General features: G+C 44.3%; 1 protein-coding gene across 8 annotated transcripts in view; it reads left to right on the plus strand.

Moving 5' to 3' along the window:
* Positions 1-24,284, plus strand: part of IPO11 (importin 11) — a 295,900-nt gene that overhangs the window by 61,556 nt on the left and 210,060 nt on the right. For all 8 annotated transcript variants that reach the window (XR_006291241.1, XM_043547525.1, XM_037902875.2 and 5 more), the window contains 5 exons: positions 433-585; positions 905-948; positions 3,577-3,667; positions 12,228-12,275; positions 12,931-13,036. Coding sequence is in view for 7 of the 8 variants with exons in the window: in XM_043547525.1 (XP_043403460.1) it covers positions 433-585; positions 905-948; positions 3,577-3,667; positions 12,228-12,275; positions 12,931-13,036 (442 nt within the window). In the remaining variant the exon portion in view is untranslated. The remainder of the gene's footprint in view (positions 1-432; positions 586-904; positions 949-3,576; positions 3,668-12,227; positions 12,276-12,930; positions 13,037-24,284) is intronic.

The raw sequence follows: 24,284 nt of genomic DNA on the forward strand, positions 1-24,284 counted from the left end.
GGGCTACCCACTAACAAAAATGTCCTCTTTCAGAATGGCCTCCTAGTGTTTGTTTCCAATCACAGTGGAGCCAAGCTGATTCAGGGAAGATGGTGGCTCCTGACAGGATAGGATAACGGTCTTTTCTGAGGGTAGAATCTTTCAGTTATGAAGAACAACAACAAAAAAGACTATTAATCCGAATAATTTAATTAGCAGTCAGGGCTTATTTTATGAGGCATCACTTTCACCAATATTTTCAGCTGATAGAACAATCTTACTTGCTAAACAGTTTTAGGTGCTTTATAAGAAAGTGTCTTTAAGTCAATATGGAGATGTAATTGTTCCTTTCAGTATGAGAGTCTTCAGTCTAGCATTTTCTTTCTTTCTTGATTAATAGGATTCTGGTATAATGTTAAGTCATGGAATGGTAATTGTGTATTACTATTACAGATAGCAGTCCTGAAACTCTTGAAGCACATAAGATAAAGACATCATTCTTCACATACCCAACATTAATGGAGATATGTAGGAGATTAGTCTCTCACTATTTCCTGCTAACAGAGGAAGAATTGACAATGTGGGAAGAGGACCCAGAAGGCTTCAGTAAGAAATTACATCGTATTTTCATCTAATTTTATTAAGATATTTATTACTACCTGTTCCCTTTGGACAGCGCATCCAAAAAATGCTCATAGTAAGATCCACAGGAGAAAGTGGCTGGCATTTTTCTTTGTACAGTCTTGTATAGAGAGATTACATTCTCGAGATTCTATACATAACCTGAGATGTGCAGTAACTCATAATGTTTACCTATCCATAATGTTTTCATACTGATTAAATAAGTCACTAATATTGTTTAAAACCATAACTAAAATACTCGTATTTTTCTGTAATGTTTTCTTGTTTTCTTTATGGACTGTAGCTGTAGAGGAGACAGGAGGAGATTCTTGGAAATACAGTCTCAGAGTAAGTATTTCAATTTGAATGAAAAAAGATTAATTAAAAGGAAAAGTTGTTCTTCGTGCCTTTGCTGAGTGGCCTGTAGCCCAAAGATGTGGCATTTATTAAAAAAGTATAAACCAACATTTGCAGAAGAATCTGAACTTAGTTACTGTGAACTTCAATCTGTAGCATTATATTTGAATTTGTGTTAAGATATTGACTAATGTTTAGTCTTAAATACACTAGAAAGTAAGTGTACAGTGTGCTTTGGTAAAAGAGGTGGAGTTGATATTCTATACAGTACTGTAAAAATACTGAGTGAGTGAAGGTAATTTCTTTATCATATTTTTCATGTTTTATGTAAAAATTCTAGGTCAGAGACCTATCTTTCTCTGTTCTTTGAGACGTTTAGCACATCTTTGAGTACTGTAAAATAAATACTAAATAAAGGTTCCTGAGATTCTTTGGCGTAACATTTTCAAGTGTTACATTTTTTAAAACCAAACTATTGTAACAAACAAGATCAGAGGAAGAAGATGCACATATTTAAAAACCAAAATACCCTACAGAATGTAGCATTTCCGTGAGTCAGCATCTGTAGCTTTCAAAGGTGTATCCTTTGATTTCAAAAGCATGATGATACAAAAAGGCATAATATAGAGCATACGTCAGTAAGGGTTGCGTATGCTGTCTTGGAAGACAAAAGAGCATACACTGTGTCAGTTGACACCTCATTGTATAAAATAAACTAACAAAAAAAGACAGAAACTGTGTGTGTATGTGTACATCTTACACACACACACACACACTTTTTTCTATATATTTTTTCTTTAAGCCTGTTGGTTTATATACATAACACACTTGAGCAAATCAAGTCAGAGAATTTTAGAAAACTTTATTTAATGTTTATACCATGCTGAAAGATGTGCCAGGTTCCTTACAAAACATAGAGAAAGCTCTGCTCTATAGAGTATGCAGTCTAGATCAAAACATGAAATAAAACTGATGGTGATTAGAAACATAAAGGGCTAAGCAATGGGAGTAGGGCACAGTTACATTATTAAGATTACACATTAATTTAGATTAGTTACATACATTTCATGACTGTTCAGTGGAGGCTTTTAGTGGTATTTTTCAAGCCTCCTCTACATCAGCTCTTGCCAGATTCTGGAGTTAATATCCCTGTTTTACAGTCCTTTCCTTGGTCAAAAAGACCATTATGTGGAACAAACACACCAAACAAATATTAGTTTTACTTTCCCTTCTTCAAAGAGTGATTCCATAGCTTCTCTGGCTTCCTCTAACACTCTCCTTTTTCTGGGGTGAGGGCCGGATTTATATAAACTTGTCTTCCAGCATGCCTTATACAGTCCTGGCTTACAGCTGGCTGCTAGGAAACTGCTTTCCCAGTTATCCCACTGTATTAAGGGAAATTTCAATCCATGCTGCTCTTTGAACTCCAGTTTTGGGTACTACACTTAGGAGCCTGGATGTTCATGCGTAACTCAGAATACTTCCTCCGGGACCTCTACTTTGTTTTCCTAGAAAGGAAGAGAATTGAATTAGATTGTTATTAGAATGAGGGCTGCAAAGAGCTCTTTTTGGTCCCTCCCTAAACAGTTCTGCCCTGTTCTTCCTCAGTTCATTGTTTCGTTTATCGTTCTCCTTTGGTTGTAGAAATGAGAGCAGTGTGTTGTTTCAAGAACAGATATTCCATATTCATTGGTCACTTAATACTGGTACACAGGACTTGCTGGGCACACAGGGTTGTACTCTGTGCTTTTTATTGGAGTCCAAAATACACTAAAGGAGGCAGCTTATATCCTTATGTATGTAAAATTTTACTAATATCTTGATTCCCCCTACTTCAATTTAAATATATACGCAACACTAAAATTGCAAAAAGTCTCGGTTTTAAATAGCTGTGAGAACTGGGATTATCCTATTGTTCCCCCCATAGTGCGCATCACATTGTATTAGAAATTCTTGTGTATCACCTCCATTCTTATTTGCAATCATATAACATTCATGTGATATTGACAGCAATACCTTGTACATGGGAAAAGAAAAAATGTTTGTATATTGTTAACTGTCTTTTAATTCATTTTAACAATTGGAAAGAAGGCGCAGGAGTCTGTGATCAGCCAGCTCTCTCCACAGATGAGCAGTAATCTATAGACCACAGTTTATGAGCCACTTGTGTAAAGATCTACTGTATGCAAGACATTAGTAGCAAAGAACTGAAAAATATGCTAAGTGAAAATAGAGCAGAGAGACCTGAAGAATACATTTTGGGTAGCTTTGTTAAATATTGGAAATCTAGTATAAAGGTGTAACTTGTTTGTTGTGCATGCTATAGGAATAAAAATTGGCTAATTATATTTCTCTCCATTATTTTCTGATTTATTTAGTAACTGATTGGCAAACTTGGAATGTAAACCTTACATTGTGAATGTGATGTGACTGTGTCAAAATCTTGCTCTAATTGAACATGCCATATTGTGACAAAGTTACTTTCAGTAAATTGTAGTGTTGGAGTGTTTTCCTTATGAGCTATTTAGTAGTTTAAATGTATTTATTTTACTGTATCTTAGAACTAGGCTAGACTTGTCTTATTTAGGTTTTTATAACAGATTTGTTTTACTTTTTCAGCCATGCACAGAGGTTCTTTTTATTGATATTTTCCATGAATATAACCAGACCCTTACTCCTGTGCTTTTAGAAATGGTTCACAGTCTACAAGGTAAGATTTTAAAAATGTTTTTAATATACTGGAATTTCTATGCTATTTCATTTTGTGCAGACTGTATATTAATCTTAATGTTTATGTATTTGTGAACTCTAAATTTGTATCGTAAAATATTTCCCCCATCTTTCAAATAATTCTGAATGATATTGGAGTTGTTTTGTAAGTATATTGTGATAAAAATGAAGGGTATATTTACAGAAAGGAAATATTATGAATTTTTGTTTTCATGGACCTAGACTGTATGGTGTCTTTAATAACTATATCAACAACATAGGGTTTCGTGGCTGAAAAGGAGGTTATTCAGTGTTTATGGTTAGATTTCTTTAGCTGGGGCAAAATTTGGAGCAAGGTCTGTTCTTTAGTGAGGATTTAGAACTCGTAGGATTTTCTACAGTTGCTGACCACCTTCATAAGTCCCGTGAGTTATTTTACAAGGGGCTTACCAAGAAGTCCTTGATTTGTTTAAATACTCCGAAAGAGTTTATGATGTGTCTGACATCACTGCAGAAGCCACAGAATATACTTAAAGGAGATGATGCCAGAGCTTTTCAATCATCCCAGATGTTCTAGCTGAGGTGAAGAATCTTCGGTTAGAAAAGTTCAATCCTTTTCAGTTAGACAGAGGTCCTCTTGGCCAATCTGAAAATAACCAGGACTGCTGCTCAGTCTCTGAGTTTTACAGTCAACCTAAAGGTGTTAGCAGGCCTCACCATACTTTTCATGATGGTAACCTTTGTTTTTACCCCGTGTACCCTGTTTTCCCCCATAGTGTGCATCACAGTTTATTGAAGAGGTTCTTGTGGATCACTTCCATTCTTATTTGCAGTCATAAAAAATTTGTGATATTGACAACAATTCCTTATGGCACATAAAAAAAGAAAAATATTTGTATATGGTTAGCTGTCTTTCAGTGCCATTTAATAGTTGGAAAGGAGGAGCAGGAGCCTGTTGGTGATCAACCAGCCCTCTCCTCAGACTAGCAGTGATCCATAGACCACAGTTTAAGAGTCTGTAGACCTGTCTACCCTGTAGACCCAAGCAATCAGTTGTCTTTGTGTGATCAGGAGTCAAGACATTTTAATGGATGATTGCAGAAGTTGGGCCTTATTGCTAGCTCTATCTGCTTCATTCCTAGCCAAGCACAGATTTTGAGAGATGAACCGTAAAACCCGAGAATCAATTTTCACAACCCAATTACTTTCCATTTCCCACTTTTTGGGGAATTAACACATCTTTCTTTCTTCTTGGCTTGTTATTTCATTATGTTGGATTGATAGGTTTTGAAGATTGTGAAAGGGCTGCACTCTTTACTACAGATAGGTTAATTCAGTTTCTACTGACATAGTTTTGTTCTTAGACCTAGCGACAATGCCTGTTCTGAGATTTCCTGGAAACTGATCTTTTTTGCCATAGAAAACAACAATAAATGTCACTAGTTCTGCTTCCGACCAGGAAGTTGTCAAAGAGTATCAATGGACGCTTTCCCGAAAGACTAGAGTTTAATAGTGAGGGGATGTCCTTCAGCATTTTCCCTGTTTTTTTCCAATCCCCAAAGTTTTTCACAAAGGAGTGCCAGAGAATACCATATGATCTCAATAACCTCAGAAGGTGGACATCAGAGCTATTAGAGGGAGCTGCCTCTATTTCTTCCCCATCAGTCTCAACTTGCAACCTGGATCGGTGTCCAAAACTATGTTATGGATTTTGAGGATATATTTTTAATATGTACCTAGAGTAATGGATGTTGAATTCTAAATAAATAGAAATAAAGAAATACTTCTTACCCGAGGAATAGATTTTACATCCAGACACAACTTCTGTGCACAGACCTTGGATATTTAAGATCTTAGATTGTTTGAATGCTTTGGTACTGTAGGAATTACAGGTTTCTAGCATGGAGGTGACAAAATTAGACTCCCTTAAGGTAAAAATCTGGAAATGTTCGTCACTCCTCTGCCAAAAGCTTTTTTGTGTTCCCAAGGTAGGGCCTCCACATTATTAGCTGTAAATACACCTGAAATTTTTGAGGTCTCAAGTATTGTCAGCATGGGAATTACCATTGCCAAAATTGTTTAAGGCATAAAAAAGTCAAAATTAAATGTTTAACTTGTTAGAACTTTATTACATTTAATTATATAACAATTCTTTGAGTGATTGCTCGTGTATTCCACAGTAGGTGCGCATGCTCGCCACGTGCACAGGTGCCGGAAGTTTTTCACCTAGCACTTACCCGTGGGGGGAAGTGCCCCCCGCGGCCCCTGGAGTGGCGCCTGCCTGGTGCGGTATAAGGGCAGCTGCATGCTTTCCCAACCCTCAGTTCCTTCTTGCCACCAGTGAAGGTGTGTCCGAACTGCTCTGCTCCAGCTTTCTGTAGCTCGTCCCCAGAATTGTTCATTCATTCAGTGTTACTGCCTGTAGTTCGTTAGCTGTTTAGTTAGTTTAGTCAGTGAGCCTGGGCTGGGGCATGCCCCACGCCCCGGGGTTTAAGTTGTGCGGCTCTTGTAGGCATTCTGTGCCAAGAAGTGACCTGAATGCAGACTGTTTGCTCTGTTTGGGAGAAACCCATATCAGCGAAAGGTGCAAGATTTGCAAGTCGTTTAAGCCTCGGACCAAAAGAGGAAGGGACATTAGGATCCGGGCCATCCTGATGGAATCGGTGCTGACCCCGGCTCCAGCACGCCATTCAGAATCGGTACCCAGCACCACGGTGTCGGTACACGGTGACCCTCCGGTGCTATTGACCAAGCGGCACTGCTACCCCTCCGCGGGGCATGCCAAGAGGGCCAGGAAGACTCCCTCTTCACAGCGGCACCGAGAGAAGTCTGGGACAGAGGCTAGGCCCATGTTGAGCAGTCCTTGATCCCAACTGGGCCCCAGGTCTCCGACTCATGTTGAGTGGAGTAGGCTGGCCCCTTCAGAACAGGCCTCTCTGGATGTCCGGATGCCATCCACGCCTGAAGCCCTCCAGGTGGCTCAGGACGTTATGTCATGCTGGTGCCCGCAGCACCGCCGATGTCAGCCCCATGCTCCAGAGGCAGGCCGCCTCTGGGACCTCTGCAGTCTCCTCCGGCCCGGTACCGGTCTCAGTCGAGGGAATGTTCCTGACTCCGTTCACCGCCCAGCAACCGCTCGGGGCAGAGTCCATGTGGATCGCTCTCAACGCCGACCAGACTGTCTGGCTGGGTTCCGGCCGTCCGGGACTCTCAGCACCGCTCGTCCTCAAGGAGCGAATATTGACGGGACCGCAGCAGGTCTCACCAACAGTCCTCGTCTCGGAGAGGACACTGCAGTTGGTCATGGCACGGTTGTCGACGCTGTTCCCACTTGGACTTCCACTCCAAGTCTCCGCCAAGACATTGCAGCCCTGGGTGTCGATTGCCGTCATCTTGCCCTCGCGGGTCCGCCCGTTGAGGCCCTTCGCGGAGCAGTTGTTACCGTCGGTACCGGTCCTCCACGTCAAGATCGCGGTCCCATGGCCTTTGTAGATCCCAGGACTGCCACTCCTTCCGGTCCAGTGACAGCAGCAGATTTTATGCCAGCCCGGTCTCCAGTCGTAGCCGTCCCTCGATGGGCCAGGCCAGCCAACCCAAACAGCTGGTGCAACAGCAGGTGCAGGGGCACCGAGCATCGTGGGCGGCCCAGTGGTACCAGTGGGCACCGTGGCCTCCAGTGTAGCCCCCAGTGGGAGCCTGCTCAGTGGCTGGAGCTTCAGAGACACCGTCGGCATTTTTTTTTTTTTTGTAAGACTCCCAAGAAAGGAGTCGGTGGGACATATGTCCTCGGCACCATGCCTGGATTCTGACCAGGTGGTGGACCCACCGATGCCGGATGACACCCAGAGAACTGCACCTGCCTCCTCGCACCGCCCGGAGGAGGCAATTGCGGCCCCACCCTCCTCTGTCCCGCAGGAGGACTTCTGGGCCCACCAAGAACTCTTAAAGAGGGTGGCAGCAAGCCTCCACCTCCAAGCAGAGGAGATGGAGGAGCCCTCAGACTCCCTGTTTAACGTGTTGTCCCTGTCGGCACTGGGTAGGGTGGCCTTGCCCCTCCATGAAGGGGTGGCTAAGATTTCAAATGCCCTGTGCAAATTCCAGCCTCATTGGTCAGTCGAGTCAGTCAACCACAGGGAACGGCAGGGTCAGCCAGCTCCGACCCCAAAGAACAAAGAGTCTCGGAAACTGGACTCTTTCAGAAGGAAAATGTATTAGTCTTCGAGCTTCCAGTTACAAGTGGCAAATCATCAGGCTCTCCTGGGCCGGTACGAATTCAATCTGTGGGGCTCCCTGCCCAAGTTTGAGGACTCACTCCAGGAGCACGATAGGAAGGAGTTCAAAGTGCTAGTGGAGGAAGGGGCAGCAGCCACTAGGGCGTCCCTGCAGGCAGCCTCGGATGCTGTGGACATGGCTCCTGCTCTGTGGGCTGTCCAGCAAGGCGCAGTCTTCCATGCAGGATCTCCCGTTTGACGGGAAAGCTCTGTTTGCGGAGGAAACAGATACAAGACTGCATGGCATGAAAGACTCCTGCATGACCCTCCAGACTCTGGGCCTCTATGTCCCGGCTCCGGCAAAACCTAAGTTCAAGCCACAGCAGACTCCCGACCAGGCCGCCCTCCCGGAGTATGGGGCTGCCCATAAGAAGCAGCAGGACTATAAGAGATGCCTCAGAGGCAGTCTCGGTCTGCCCCCCAGCCTGGGTCCTCCAAGGGCAGGCAGGCGGGGAAAAGGCGTTTTTGACGGGACGCTCGGGGGCACCCCGCCAGTCCTCACCAGGGATCCAATAAAGCTACCCTTCTCCAACTGGTTGTGTGCTTTCCTCCCAGAATTGTCGTGGCTAACCTCGGACCGATGGGTCCTCAACACCATCTCCTGGGGTTACATCCTCCGGTTTACTTCCTCCCCGCCCAACAACGCCCCTGCCCCTGTCCCTCTTGGGGGACCCCTCGCACGAAGCTCTGCTTGAGCAGGAGGTGGGGTGGCTCCTAGGAGTAGGAGCGATAAAGGTGGTGCCCGAGGAGTTCATGGGCAGGGTTATTACTCCCATTATTTCCTTATCCCGAAGGCCAAAGGGGGGCTCAGGCCCATCCTGGACCTGCGAGGTCTGAACCAGTACATGGTGAAACTCAAATTCTGCATGGTCTCCCTGGCCTCCATCATCCCCTCCCTGTATCCCGAGGACTGGTATGCTGCCCTTGATCTACAGGACGCATACTTCCACATCCACATATTCGAGGGGCACAGGTGCTTCCTCCGTTCTGTGGTGGGACAGAATCATTACCAATTCACGGTCCTCCTGTTTGGTCTGTCCACTCTTCCCAGGATGTTTACAAAATGCATGTCGGTGGTAGCGGCCTACCTCAAACTGCGGGGGGTCCAGATATTTCCCTATCTGGACGATTGGCTTGTCAAGGGCACCTCCCGGTCGCAGGTGAGGGATCACGTGGTGCTCCTCCTGTCCACGTGCACCACCTTGGGCCTGTTGGTAAACAACACCAAGTCCACGTTAGTAACAGTCCAACGCATAGAGTTTATTGGGGCGCTCCTGGATGCAGTGTTGGCCAGGGCCTCTCTCCTGCCAGACAGATTCGAGACCCTGAAAGGTCTCATCAACTCGGTCACAAGGTTCACGGTGACAACAGCCAGGATTTTCCTGCAACTCTTGGGACGCATGTTGGCGTGCACGTACGTGGTCCGTCACACCAGACTCAGGATGGCCTCCAGCTCTGGTTGGCCTCGAAGTTCTCCCAAGCCACAGACAGGATAGACAAGGTTCTCACCATGACAGACTCTGTGATCACCTCCCTACAGTGGTGGTCTGCCCCAAACAATATGCTCCAAGGGTCCTGTTCAGGGACAGGGGCCCCGTTGTTGGAGCTGTTGTCCGATGTGTCGGACCTGGGTTGGGGGGGGCGCATGTGGGGAGCTTTCAGACCCAGGGCCTGTGGTTGGCTCAAGACCTGACCCTATATAAAAATGTCAAGGAGCTCAGGGCGGTGCGGCTGGCGTGCATGGCCTTCTGCTCGCACTTGGAGGGCAAGGTAGTAAGGATCCTCACGGACAACACAGCCTCGATGTTCTATATCAACAGGCAAGGCGGGGCCCAATCCTCTGCTTTCTGCCACGAAGCCCTCAGGCTGTGGGACTTCTGTATAGCCCACGACATCCACCTGAAGGCCTTCCACCTACCGGGCGCCCGGAACGAGAGGGCGGATCGCTTGAGCAGGGACTTTTCCTCGCAACACGAGTGGTCCCTCCACCCGGAAGTGGCTCACCAGCTCTTCCGAAGGTGGGGAACTACCCAGGTGGTCCTATTTGCAACTCGGAAGAACTGGCAGTGCCCCCAGTTCTGCTCCAAGGGGGACCTGGGGAGGGGTGCTATCTCTGATGCCTTTCTCCTGTCCTGGTCAGGCCGACTTCTCTACGCCTTTCCCCCGTTCCCTCTAATCAGCAGGGTCCTGGAGAAGATAAAGACGGACAAGGCCCAGGTCCTCCTGATTGCCCCGGCGTGGCCCAGGCAGCATTCCCCCATGGCCGTTGCTGCTCCGCCCGGATCTTCTCTCTCAGGACCAGGGCCGCCTCCTCCATCCCAACCTAGTGGCGCTTCACATCGTGGCGTGGCTGCTCAGTGGTTAGGTGGAGAGGAAAGCACGTGCTCAGAACAGGTTCAGCATGTCCACCTCGAAAGTAGACGGCACTCCACTCGCCGTGCTTATTTGGCGAAGTGGTCCTGTTTCTCTAGGTGGGCAGTGGACCAGGGTCTCTCCCCGGTGGCCACCCCAGTCCACCTTATCCTTGATTACCTCCTCTACCTGAGGGCCCAGGGCCAGGCGCCCTCATCAGTCAAGGTGCACCCGGCAGCCATATCGGCCTTCCATCCACCGGTGCAAGGGCACATGGTATTTTCCCATGCTATGACTGGCTGGTTCCTGAAGGGTTTGGACTGTCTTTTTCCGTATTCTAGACCCCCGGTCCCGCAGTGGGACCTAAACCTGGTGTTGGCTCGTCTCATGGGACTCCCGTTTGAACCTCTGGCCACATGCTCCTGGTCTCACCTCTTGTGGAAGGTGGCCTTCCTGGTTGCAATCACGTTGGCCAGGGCCCTGACCTCCGAGCCGCCAAACACAGTCTTTCATAAGGGTAAGGTCCAGTTCCGCCCACACCCCGCGTTCGTCCCAAAGGTGGTCTCCGTCTACCACATGGGTCAGGACATTTTTCTACTGGTCCTCTGCCCCAAGCCTCACTCGTCCAGTGAGGAGCACCGTCTCCACATGCTCGATGTGCGGCGGGCTCTGGCTTTCTACCTCGAGCGGACCAAGCCTTTCAGAAAGTCCTCGCAACTGTTCGTTGCCACGGCTGAGTGCACGAGAGGCCAGCCGATTTCCACTCAGCAGCTTTCCAATTGGATCACTTCGCGCATCCGCTCCTGCTATGAGCTGGCGGGTGTCCCCCCGCCACCCATCGTGAGGGCACCCTCAACTCGGGTGCAGGCCTCGTTGCCTGCCTTCAGGGTCCACGTCCCAGTCCAGGACATTTGTAGGGCCTCCATGTGGTCTTCGGTTCACACGTTCACCTTGCACTGTGCAATTGTTTCCCAAACCAGGGATGACGCCGGGTTCGGCAGGGCTGTCCTCCGTCCTGGGAACTTGTGAACTCCTACCCACCTCCAACAGATATAGCTTGGAATTGCCTATTGTGGAATACACATGAGCAATCACTTGAAGAAAAAAGAGTTACCTTTTCCATAACTGGTGTTCTTCGAGATGTGTTGCTCATGTCTATTCCACATCCCACACTCCTTCCCCTCTGTCTGAGTTGTCTGGCAAGAAGGAACTGAGGGTGTGGGGAGTGCTCAGCTCCCCTTATACTGAGCCATGGAAGCACCACTCCAGGGGTACTGCTAGGAGAAAAACTTCCGGCACTGGTGCACGTGGCGAGCACACAGAGCTATTGTGGAATAGACATGAGCAACACATCTCGAAGAACACCAGTTACGGAAAAGGTAACTGTCTTTTTTATGTAATGTGTAGAAGTAACCAGGTGGTCACTTTTTCTGCAAATAGTCATTACTTGATGGCCATTCTTTACCAATTCCTATTTTTTTTCCAGAGTTTTTTTTTTATAAAATACTTACCTTTGTGAGTACTCTGTAGCTGCATATTTTATGATAAATGTAATTAACTACAACTGCCAAGATGACAAAGTGTGGTACAATAATGATTTTTATTTCCTTTGCTTTCTTCAATGAACATATTGTAGATACTTTGCAATCACAAATTCAGTATTTCAGTAAGGCACAGAAATATTCTTGATATGCAGTATATTCTCTTAATCAGAATGGGTCCTCTCTTAGAGGTTTGAAAAAACCAAAAGCATCAGCATAACAGTGCTGTACTTTTTTAAATACAGGATGCATTACTTTTAGGTTTGTATTTATAAAGAGGCGTGTATATTTCGTTTCTTTGCTATGTACTACTTCACTGAAATATCCATGGGTCTTACATTGTTTGTTTAGTTAATGCGTTTTTTGTATAATTGCTTTTATTTTAACTTTATTGCAGGACCTACGAATGTGGAAGATACTAATGCTCTACTGATTAAAGATGCTGGTAAATTAAATTTCACTTTGTCTTTTAAGGAACAAAGGTGTTTACATATGTGCCTGAGTTCTATAAAATGTCTGAGAAGAATTTGTGAGATGTAATTTTGACATTTTGAAAAACAGAATCAAAATTATTTTTTCATAGACCTGAGTTTGAGCAGTTCAAACAGCAGAAACTATAGGCAAGAATTTTAGAAATAGGGTATATAATAATATAGTACTTTTCAGTACTTTTGCAAAAATTTAATCCTGCAGCATTTCTGTGAGGGAGATGTTCTTTCCATTTCACAAGCAAGGAAATTGAGGGCAGGACAGATGACTTGTCTAAGGCATCTGATGGAATCATTGGTAGAGTTAGGTTTAGAGCTGTGGAGTTCCTGACTCCTTTAACTGCTGTGAACACTACATGACACCCCTCTCAGGAGAACTGAATTTATTTGTAACTAAAGAGAACTCTGAGGGAAGTTTTGTAAGGTTTTGTCATTGTTTTACTCAAATACTCCTTTTTAAATTTCTTAATTTTCAGAATATAAATGTTGGATAATATTCCTTACTGCACAAAAGTGATTTAAGCATAATTTTCAACATTTATTCAATTTTAGTTTTTAGAATTTTAACAAAGTTTGACTAGAGCAAAATCTAATTTCTCTGTTTTTCTCCAGTCTACAATGCAGTTGGGCTGGCAGCTTATGAGCTATTTGACAGTGTGGATTTTGATCAGTGGTTTAAAAATCAGCTATTAGCAGAGCTACAGGTCTCTCATAACAGGTAAGCACCCTAATCTTTCTTTGTATCTTGGCTGTTTATGTAATTTGTTGGTACAAGTTTAAGATGTGGTATGAAGCAAGTGTAGCTCTGGTGAATATTCATTGTTTAAATATACCTGTTAAATGAGCAGAAAGGTATAAAATATTTATTTACAGATGACTGATGTGTACCCTTGCAGGGCTCACCTGAACCGCCTTTCCCATGCCTCCCGGAGCTGGGGCTGACCCCTTCCCCTGTGCTGCCCAAGGTTGAGACTGACCCCCATCCTGAGCTCAGGGGCAGACCCCAACCCCTGAGCCCCATGCTGCCTGGGGCTGGGGCTGATCCCCCTGCCCAAGCCCTGTGCTGTTCGCAGCTGGGGCTGATCTCCCCTGCCCCAAGCCCCGTGCTGCCCTCAGCGGGGGCTGACTCTCCCCCACACGAGCCCCGTGCCACCCAGGGCTGGGACTGGCCCCCATCCCAAGCTCAGGGGCTAACCACCCCCAAGCTCAGCGCCTCCCCAGGCTGAGGCTGATTTCTCCCACACAACTCCCGTTCACTCAGCTGAAGGGAGCCCACCTAGCTCAGTAAAAGGAGGTGAGCCTGGTGAGCCCAGTACCAGAAACCACCCTTCCAGAAGCAGCAGCAAGACACCTTAATCACCCTCCTCCTGCACAAGTTATTGCATACTTCCCCCTACCCCTGTCCTCCCCCAACTCCGAGTGACTGACTGGCTGAACAAGAAGTAGGACTGAGTGGGCTTGTAGGCTCTGAAGTTTTACATTGTTTTATTGTTCAGTGCAATTACTCTTTTTTACATAATTCTACATTTGTAAGTTCCTCTTTCCTGATAGAGATTGCACTACAGTGCTTCAATGAGGTAAAGAGAAGTTTCTTTTTTACAAAAGGAGTACTTGTGGCACCTTAGAGACTAACAAATTTATTAGAGCATAAGCTTTCGTGAGCTACAGCTCCCGATGCATCCGATGAAGTGAGCTGTAGCTCACGAAAGCTTATGCTCTATTAAATTTGTTAGTCTCTAAGGTGCCACAAGTACTCCTTTTCTTTTTACGAATACAGACTAACACGGCTGCTACTGAACCTTTCAAACTGATGACATACGGGGAGTGTATCTAGGACAGGTCAGCTGAAACACAAAGTCATACATAGTTTGGATGTATGGTCTGTGTAAATTGCAATTGTAAAAATTATATAGATTATTGCACTTACCTCTTAATTTTTCTTTGTTGCTGTTTCTCCAGCTGACTGTGAAGTATTTCAGGAAATGGGCTATATAAAAGATTATATTTTACAAATGTTTGAGTAAGAAGTATAAAAAATTTTGAGACTTAAAATCCCTCTGTGGGCCAGTTCCTGATCCCTTGCTCAAGGGTTGTGTAAAAGAGCTTTGGGTGGGAAGCTATCTAAGTGTTTTGGAGAGAGTAGGGGGTCTGAATATTTATTTACCTGACAACTCAGAGGCAAGGCATGCTGCTTCCGTAGAGGCTAGCCACGGCTACTTCAGCTCATAGTCCATAGAACAGTGGTGGGCAACCTGCAGCCCGCGAGCCGCACACCTTTGTGCTTCTCTGAAGAAAGCCAGCATGAAAGAATAGAGGACTCTACAGAGCTTGTTTTGGGTGGGCTTTCCATAGCCTGGCTCTCAATCCTGGATGTGTTTTAAGCCTTACATTCCCAGTGTGATGTTAATTCAAGACAAATTTTGTCATAGCATTGGTTTGAAATCTTCAGTTGGTAGAGATGATTGCACATTCAAATACACCACATATATTTCCTTTATTTTTACAAGTTTTTAATATTTTGTAAGAAAATAAAATGCAAAAAAGAATGTTAATGTAACAGGATGGATTGATTTAAATCAAACTGATTTAAATCACTGATATCAATAATGATCTAAACAGGAAACCTTGATTTAAATTAATTTTTATCCTGTTTTGAATTTGTACTTTCTAGTTACAGTACTTTTGCTAAAGAAAGATTGATTCTCATGGGATAGTACCAGAGGTGAAAGTAAGCTGGTACAGTCTGGTATGGCGTACTGGCGCCATGCCATGTCGGACCAGACCGGCTTCCCCAGGCTGGCGATTTAAAGGGCCAAGGGCCCTGGGCCCTTTAAATCACTGCCGGAGCCCTGCAGCGGGGCTCGGGCGCTTTAAAGGGCCTGGGGCTCCCTGCATCAGCAGGAGCCCCGGACCCTTTAAAGCGCTGCTCAAGCCCTGCCACCGCTACCCTGGGGCTCCAGCAGCCGGGCTCGGGCAGCAATTTAAAGGATCCAGGGCTCCTGCTGCTGCGGAGAGTCCCGGCCCTTTAAAGCACCGCCTGAGCCCTGCCGCTGCTACCCTGGGGCTCTGGCAGCCGGGTTGGGGCAGCGATTTAAAGGGCCCGGAGCTCTGCTGCGGTGGCTGGAGCCCCGGGCCCTTTAAATCTCCCCTGAGTCCCGGGGCTTCCAGCCGCCTCTGCAGCTTGGAGCTCCAGGGGTGATTTAAAGACCCTGGAGCTCCCAACCGCAGCCAGAGCCCCGGGGCCTTTAAATCTTTAAAGGTCCAGCCTCTTCTGGTTGAGACCACACCTCTTCCGGTTGTGGCCACGGCCCCGCTCAGGACTCCTGCATACAGTTAAGTCCTTTTAAGTTACTTTCACCCCTGGATAGTACAAACATTAAAACATGTTGATTTGCAATTAAATAAACCCTTTACACTTAATTTGGTATGAATTTGCTAACCAGGGGGATATATTATCTATACACATTTATTTAAGCTATTATATAGATTAACATACATTTATTTAAGAAGAGTTTACTGCCATCAAAAGATGGTTTAACTTTCCAGAAAACTATGGTTCCAGCTTGCTTACCCAGTGACTTCAATTTCAAAACCATTTCAGTGGTTTGACTTTCTTTAAAACATCCGCAGCAAACATGGACTGCTTGAATTTTATTTTTATTTAATTTAAATTGTTTTAATAAATTATACTAAATGTAGGCCGTAATAGAGGTTGTCATTTCAAATTTAATTTGATGTTGTTTTTTATTTAAATAAAATTAAAATAGATAAAATCAATTTTAAAATACTAAGAGAAAATTGTCAATTTCTATCCACCCTGTAATGCAGATTTAATGTTGAGTTTTTAATCATATCATGTAAGATAGAGTGGAGATGATGTAGGATTAATTTCGGCAGTCAGAGAACAAGAGTCTGAATAGCAGCTTGAAAATTTTTTGGAATGTTTCTAATAACATGATCTTTAGAAGTTCTCCAAAAGTTTTAAATTCCCAGGAAGTTGGCCTCTTGCAGCTGTTGCTGTCTGTCAGAAGGGAGTGTGTAATGGAGTAGGATTTATCCTGTTGCCAAATAAGCACGCACCTGCCTCCACTCTGAACACTGCTTTCTACACACCCACATCTGGACCCATGTCCATATAGGGACCATCACTCGATGAAGAAGGGGAGGTTCCTTAGTGTAACTAGATGTTCTTCGAGATGTGTGATCCTTATTTGGATTCTAATACCTGCCCTCCATCCCCTCCGCTGTGGACTCCATTACTTGCAGGTAAGAGGGATTCTGGAGTGGTATCAACTCGCATGCCCTCTTATAGCCTTGGACTCAGACACAAGGACGATGCATGTGTGGGTCAGTGAACACTAGTAAAAAACAGTTCCGGCTCCGGTGCATGGTGCACGTGCGCACCCATGTCTGGAATCCTGATAGGGACCAAACATCTCAAAGAACCTCCAGTTACAGTAAGTAACCTCCCCTTATGTGCTGTTATCCTCTTACGCACTTTGCCAAAGCATTTTAAAAGAGAATCAGGTTTAGTCTCCTTCAGCTGTTCTTCATCCATGAGCTGATCTCATGGGCCATCTTGGTGGCGGTCATATGTAGTGAAGGATAAATACAGCTGTGTGTCATCTGCATATCACTGGCACTTGAGTCCACATCATCTGACCAGTTCACCTAGTGGTTGCATAAAGATGTTAAAAAGAACCAAAGGAAGAATTGATCTTTATGGAATTCCACAGATGAAGGTATTGTGGTGGTAATGTAGTTTCCTGTCACTAGTCTTTGGGTGCATCCCTCCAGGAAGGACTCAGATCATTTTTGTGCATTATCCTGGACGCATGCAGTCTCTCTCAGGTGAGATGGCAGTCTCTCATGGTCAGCAGTGTTGAACACTGCAGAGGTCCAAGATGATGTTGGTGAGCAGAGGAAAGTATTTTAATGAATTTGCAGTCACGTTGCACTCTTCTTTGAGTGAAGGCTCACATCCGCAATTGGTCAGTTCAAACCGTAGTCTAGGACAGTGGCTCTCAGCCTTTCCAGACTCTGTACCCTTTTGGGAGTCTGATTTGTCTTGCATACTCGCAAGTTTCACCTCACTTAACAACTACTTGCTTACAAAATCAGACATAAAAATACAAAAGTGTCACAGCACACTATTACTGACAAATTGCTTACTTTCTCATTTTTACAATATAATTATTAAATAAATCAATTGGAATATAAATATTGTACTTACATTTGTGTATATTATATAGAGTAGTATAAAAAAGTCGTTGTCTGTATGAAATTTTAGTTTGTACTGACTTTGCTAGTGCTTTTTCTGTAGCCTGTTATAAAACTAGGGAAATATCTTGATGAGTTGATGTACCCCCTGGAAGACATCTGCACATGTCGTCCCCCCAGGGGTGCACGTACCCCGGGTTGAGAACCACTGGTCTAGGAATACTCTTGGATTCCTCGCTGACAGTGAACTCTCACATCTCAATGGCCATGAGCAGCACTTTCTATTTTTTATCATCTTCGCTTGGCCAAGAGATTCCATCTCATCCTACCAGAGGAAGACCTAGCCTCAGTTATTCATGCCTTTGCCACCTCTTGCTGAACTACAGCAATACACTGTACTTGGACCTGTAACCTGCAGCACTTAGGATACTCCAATTACTACAAAATGCTGCAGAATGTCTCCTCAGCAACACAGGCTACTAGGAACACATCACATTTGTCCTCCACACTCTGCCCTGGCTTTCCATAGAACTTCAAATCAAGTTTAAGGTGTCTTGGTCCTTATCTTCAGAAAGATCCATGGCCTGGCCTAGGATACCTAAAAGACTGTCAAAACTCTGGGACGAAGACCATAGTTAACAGCTTCACTCCTATGGCCAAATGTTATTCTCACCATAAGTGTAAAGCTCCTCTCCATAGGAAACAGAACATTTCTCCTGGGGTGGAATGAACTCCCTCAGGAAATATGGATTATTATAAACCATACTGCTTTCCAATCCAAATGCAAGGCACATTTCTTTGACCTTGCGTTTTCTGATATAAACACATAGCAACAGATAGATTTATTTAAAAAATAATAATAAAAATCCCCCTACCAAAAGGACTTCTTTGCATATGCTTCTCCCTCTAGGGAGAAGATGTGATAACAAACATGTGACAGATGTTTAATGCTTAATGCACTACTTGAATGCACTCAGATACGATAATATTGGTATAAAAACCTATAAAGAACAAAATAGTCAAGAAGTGTTTGTGTTACATCAGAGATCTGAACAATTTGGTAAAGACTTGGGTCTTCAATATAATAGCTGTTGCTTTGATTACCAGGATCTCTATGGAGCTATTTGAGCTTTTTACCTGAAGAAGAACTCTGTGTAAGCTTGAAAGCGTATCTCTCTGACCAAGAAAAGTTGGTCCAACAAAAGATATTACCTCATCCACCTTGTCTCTAATATCCTGGGACTAGTACAGCTACAACACTGCTGCATATATTAAAATACCTATGCGCTTGCCAGCTGACTGACCAGCTAGTGGGTATATATTTTTGGATCTCTGCACTTTCCAAGTCAGAAATTACTGGAGCGGGGAAGTTCTTTGTTTTGCAAACAGGTGACCTACTCATGTCAATGACTTTAGAAGGGGAGTGCCCCATTCTGATTCACCAAAAAATTCCTGACAAAGAACCCTAAGGGGGAGGAACCAGCCTACCCACCAACTTCAAGAACTTGGAAGATGAAGAATCCTTTGCATCTGCCTTCTGCCATGGCTGCTGGCTTCTGACCATGTGATGTCACCGTTCCTCGTAAAGAGCCCCATGCTTTTTCCATCTTCCTGACTGGCTACTCATGAGAAGGAGTCCTGATTGGATTTCTACGAACAGCCAACCTGTGGCCAGCTAGAGTGTCCATTGCATTGACTTTAATCACCAGAGCCAAGAAAACCTCTAGCCAAACTTTTATTAATGAGAGTGCATTCAAGGGGTAACCACATAAAATTTACCAAGGATTCTTTTCCAATACGCAATCCCCGAAGTAAGCAATTGAACTTGACTTTGAAAGAAAATGTTGATTTAAGTAATTAAATTAACAAAATAAAATGAATACACACATTGAGTATGTAATTAAGTATATACAATGAAAAGTGAATAAATGAGTAGTACGGGGCATTGATACTTAAAATCGACTGCTCATTACTTACGAAATTCTGAAAAATAAGACAATTGTAGCAAAAATCGATTAACTGGTAGAACAGAGAGACAAGGTGTGTGAGGTAATATCTTTTATTGGATTATCTTACTTTGGTGAAAGAGACAATCTTTTGAGCTGACATAGAATTCATCATGTCTGGGAAAGGTATTCAGAATGTTACAGCTAAATACAAGGTGAAACAGATAGTTTAGCATAAGTAGGTAATAAGTATTGTAAGAGACCATTCAAAATGAAGTGCCCATTTAACACCTCTATGGTCATGGAACAAAAAGGGGGGCTAGAGGCTTACAGATTATTGTAATAAGCAATAAATCCGTAGTCTTTATTAAGTCCATACTTTTTAGTGTCTAGCAAAGTTATGAATTTAAGCTCCCAGGCTCGTCTTTTGAAGGTGTTGTCCAAGTTTCCTTTGAGGACAAGGACTGATAGGTCAGCTATGGAGTGATCACTTTATGACAAGTATACACAATGGGTGATGTGGTGTTTTTGTCTTTTATAATTTTTCTGAGAGAGTTCATTCAAGAGCATAGGGATTGTCTGGTTTCATCCACATAGTCATTACTGGAGCATTGAGTGTACTTTATGAGGTACACTGTGTGTTGTGGTAGGCATGTATAGGACCCATGAAAGGTGTACTGTGGGGGGTTGTTGATTATAGTAGCAATGGAGATACGTCTACAGGTTTTGCATTTATTGTTCTGGCAGGATCTGTTGCTGCTTTGAGTTAGTGTGTCCTGGCTTTTGGGGAGCTTGCTTCTGATGATGAGCTTGGTGAGGTTGGGGGGTTGTTTTCAGGCCAGAAGAGGGAAGGATTTATTTCAGAATGTGGTCCCCAATGAGTATGGACTGCAATTGTTTAATGATACCCCATATGGGTTCTAGTGTGGGGTGATAGGTGACAACTAAGGTTGTGCTGTTGGAGGGTTTTTTTCCCCCAATACTGAAGCAGTTTGTCTTGGAGTATTTGGGTTGTCCATTTCATGATGCAATTTACTTCTCTGGTGTCCTTGCTTGGTGAAGGTGGCCTTAAGTGTGTTAAGGTGTATATCCTGTACTGTCTTCTCAGAGCATATTTTTGTGGTATCTGAGTGCCTGGTTGTAGATAACAGATTTCTTGGTGTGTTGGGGTGGTTATTGGATCTGAGAAGGGAAGTGTGGAGATCTATGGGTTTCTGATATATAGTTATACATAGGGTTCCATTGTTGAAACTGATTGTGATGTCTGGGAAGTTGATGCTGATGTGGGAATATTCTAGAACTGGGGTTCTCAAACTGGGGGTCGGGACCCCTCAGGGGGTCACGAGGTTATTACATGGGGGGTCGTGAGCTGTCAGCCTCCACCCTAAACCCCGCTTTGCATCCAGCATTTATAATGGTTTTAATTTATAAGGGGGGTTGCACTCAGAGGCTTGCTATATGAAAGGGGTCACCAGTACAAAAGTTTGAGAACTATTGTTCTAGAGAGAGTTTGATGGATGGATAGTGGAGGTTGAAGTTGGGGTGGAAATCTGTGAGGGAGTTTAGGGTGTCTATCCAGAGGATTAAAATAGCATCAATATATCTGAGGTATATATCACTGGTTTCATGGTGAATTTGTAGAAAGCATGTGATTCATATGATAGAACTAGTAACATAGATGGGCAAAACTGCAAAAGCCATGAGACTCAACTCTCATGCTAAGTCAGTCAATTACTCCAGGGCACTAAACATATCAAAGGGTATTTGTCTCCTGTTGATGGAGGTTAATGGTTAAGCATCAATATCAATTTAATAAACACGTAAATATAATATCAAATAACCAAGGTTAATTGAATGAAGGTAACTAGATTAAAACACTATTACTGAATTTAATGTAAAAAATCTCTTAAATTGAAGAGAAACTATTTTGATGAAACTAGATAGACTGGATAGAACAATGTAATTGAAAGTAGTATCAACTTAAAAGCTAACAAAACCATTACTAGTTTTTATTTCTGTCTTAAAAATAGTATTCTAAGGGCTGAGCTTGATTCATAAGGCAAATTCCGTCATATAAGCACTACAGGTTGAAATTAAGCAATGTTTAGATACATATGCCCAGTTGAAGTGTTACTAGGACAACATGGAAAATCTAGGGTATAAGAATCACCCAATATAATCAACAGCGCAGAGCCAGTGGGGTTAGCTCTGGTTTGATGGAACTAATAGGCTAAAGTTTGGAAATGGTGGAAGATAGTAACAGAGGGCTTGTCTACCCTGCAATGTTGTTGACAAAACTTTTGTCTTTCATGGGTACTTAAAAAAGCCCCTCCCCCGCCCCCCCGAAAGACAAAAGTTTTGCCAACTCAAGTGGCAGTGTGAACGTGTCTTTGTCGGCAAGAGTGTTCTCCTGCCAACAAAGCTAACGCCGCTCGCGGGGCTGGCGGTATTTTGTCGGCAAAAGTACTGGCAAAATACCGACAGAGAGTGTTTACACACGCTAAAAGAAAAGGAGTACTAGTGGCACCTTAGAGACTAACCAATTTATTTGAGCATAAGCTTTCGTGAGCTACAGCTCACTTCATCGGATTACACATGCTGACTTTTAGCAACAAGGGCAGAGCAGAACATTGATTTAACAAAGCTACCAGGTCTCAGTAGTACTTAAAGTTAGGAAATAAGTTTAAACAAAACAAAAATTAACTATCAAACAATGAATGTTCACAGAGATCTACAGTGTATTGTACAGTTCCAGATACTTGAACATACATAACAAGACAGTTACGAGCTCGAGGTCCATTCTTTAAGCATCAGCAAAATAGCTTTGGTAAGCTAGTAATGTTAGATCAGCCTTAACATATAAAAATTCAAATATTATTTCCTCACAATTACTATGCGCTCTGGATGAAAAACAGACAATTGAATTTAGGCACAAGTACTTAGTTACAAGGCATTAAGTTTAAATCCTGTAAATCCGTCCAATTATGATTCATAGGAGACTACACCTCTATCCCGATATAACGCGGTCCTCGGGAGACAAAACATCTGACTGCATTGTAGGTGAGACCGCATTATATCGAACTTGCTTTGGCTCCCCCTGTTCCTTGTTCTCTGACTGCTCCAACCCCTATCCACACCCCCGCCCCCTGCCAGGCACTCACTGGCAGCGGCGGGAAGCAAAGCAATGCGGCCCCAGCCTGCTCCACTCCGCCACCTCCCAGCTGCGGTGCTCCGCTTCCCACCGCCGGTGAGTGCGGGGAGGTTGGGGAAAGGACACCCTCCGCATTCACCAGCGGCGGGAAGCGGAGCAGCCCAGCCTGCTCTGCTTTCCTTGCCCTGGCCCCAGCCGTGTTGCTGGGGGGAGGAGGGGAGTTTGGGGAAAGGTCCCACACTCACCTGTGGTGGGAAGCAGAGTGCTGTGGCTGGGAGCTGGCGGAGTGGAGCGGGCTGGGGTCGGGCTGCTCCGCTTCCCGGTGAGTATGGGGGGATCCCTTCCCCCAAGCCCCCTCCTCCGAGCGACACACCTGGGGCTGGGGCCGGGGCCAGGGAAGCAGAGTGGGCTGCTCCTGGCGCCCCACTAATTCCCTGGGCCACTCTGGGACTGCGGGACTCCCCAAAGTGCCCCCCCCCCCACAGCTCCTGCCTGCCTCCCAGACCTTGGGGGGTGGGAGCCCCTGACCGTCCCTGAGACCCTCTGCCCCTTCTCCGACCTCTTGGCCCCGGCCCGGCCCCCTTTACATGCTGCTCAGAGCAGCATGTCGGAGCTTTGCCGCTTCGTATGTGAACCAGCGTTATATTGGGGTAGAGGTGTATTTCAAATCTTAAGCCTACTTTAAGACTCTATTCCTTTCCTATTGGTAGTATAATCTTTCTTGGTAATTATGTGGAATTATAATATCTTGATAGTATCAGTGGAAGTGAATTTTATTAATCTGGAATTTCAATTCAAGGACCCAGAACAATTGTTTGGACTTCTGGTACAAGAATCTGAACTACAAGGTTCAGGATTCTAGAAAGGCAATATTTTCATTCTCCAAGGCCAAATTCTGACTTTTCAATCTTCCTACACATTAGAGCAAAGTGGGATTTATCTAATTTTTCCTTTTGCTGTCCAGAGAGTCTTCTGGCATGGTGATGATTTCTTCGATCTTCAGGAAAGCACTTTCTTTCTTAAGGCTACTTATATTTGAGACTTTAAACCTTGAAGGTTCTAAAGCCCAGGTTTTTGTTCATAAAGGACTTTTAGTTAAAAGATACTCTCTTGGAAGAGTAAAATCACTGAACACTGAGAATTCTAGTAACTGGTGTTTGTTGGTCCATGCCTGCAACCTTTCTCTACTTGTGCTTCATGCTGAAGGTATAAGGCAGTGGTACCTTATATCTCAACCAGGAGTACATGTCCCCCTGCAAGTATGCAGAGGTCTTCCAGGGGGTACATCAACACATCTAGATGTTGGTCTAGTTTTACAACAGGCTACAGAAAAAGCACTAGCAAAGTCAGTACAAACTAAAATTTCATACAGACAATGACTTGTTTATACTGTTCTATATACTGTACACTGAAACATAAATACAATATTTATATTCCAATTGATTTATTTAATAATTATATGGTACAAATGAGAATGTAAACAATTTGTCAGTAATAGTGTGCTGTGACACTTTTTTGTATTTTTATGTCTGATTTTGTAAGCAAGTAGTTGTGACGGGTTAGATCACAGCTTGGGAGCTGCCAACTGATGTGCCAAGACTACTTCTGCCCCTGCTTTCCTGCCCAGTCAGCTTAGGACTTCAGTGCCC

The sequence above is a fragment of the Chelonia mydas genome, chromosome 5 (assembly GCF_015237465.2).
Source record: "Chelonia mydas isolate rCheMyd1 chromosome 5, rCheMyd1.pri.v2, whole genome shotgun sequence".
Lineage (NCBI taxonomy): Eukaryota > Metazoa > Chordata > Testudines > Cheloniidae > Chelonia > Chelonia mydas.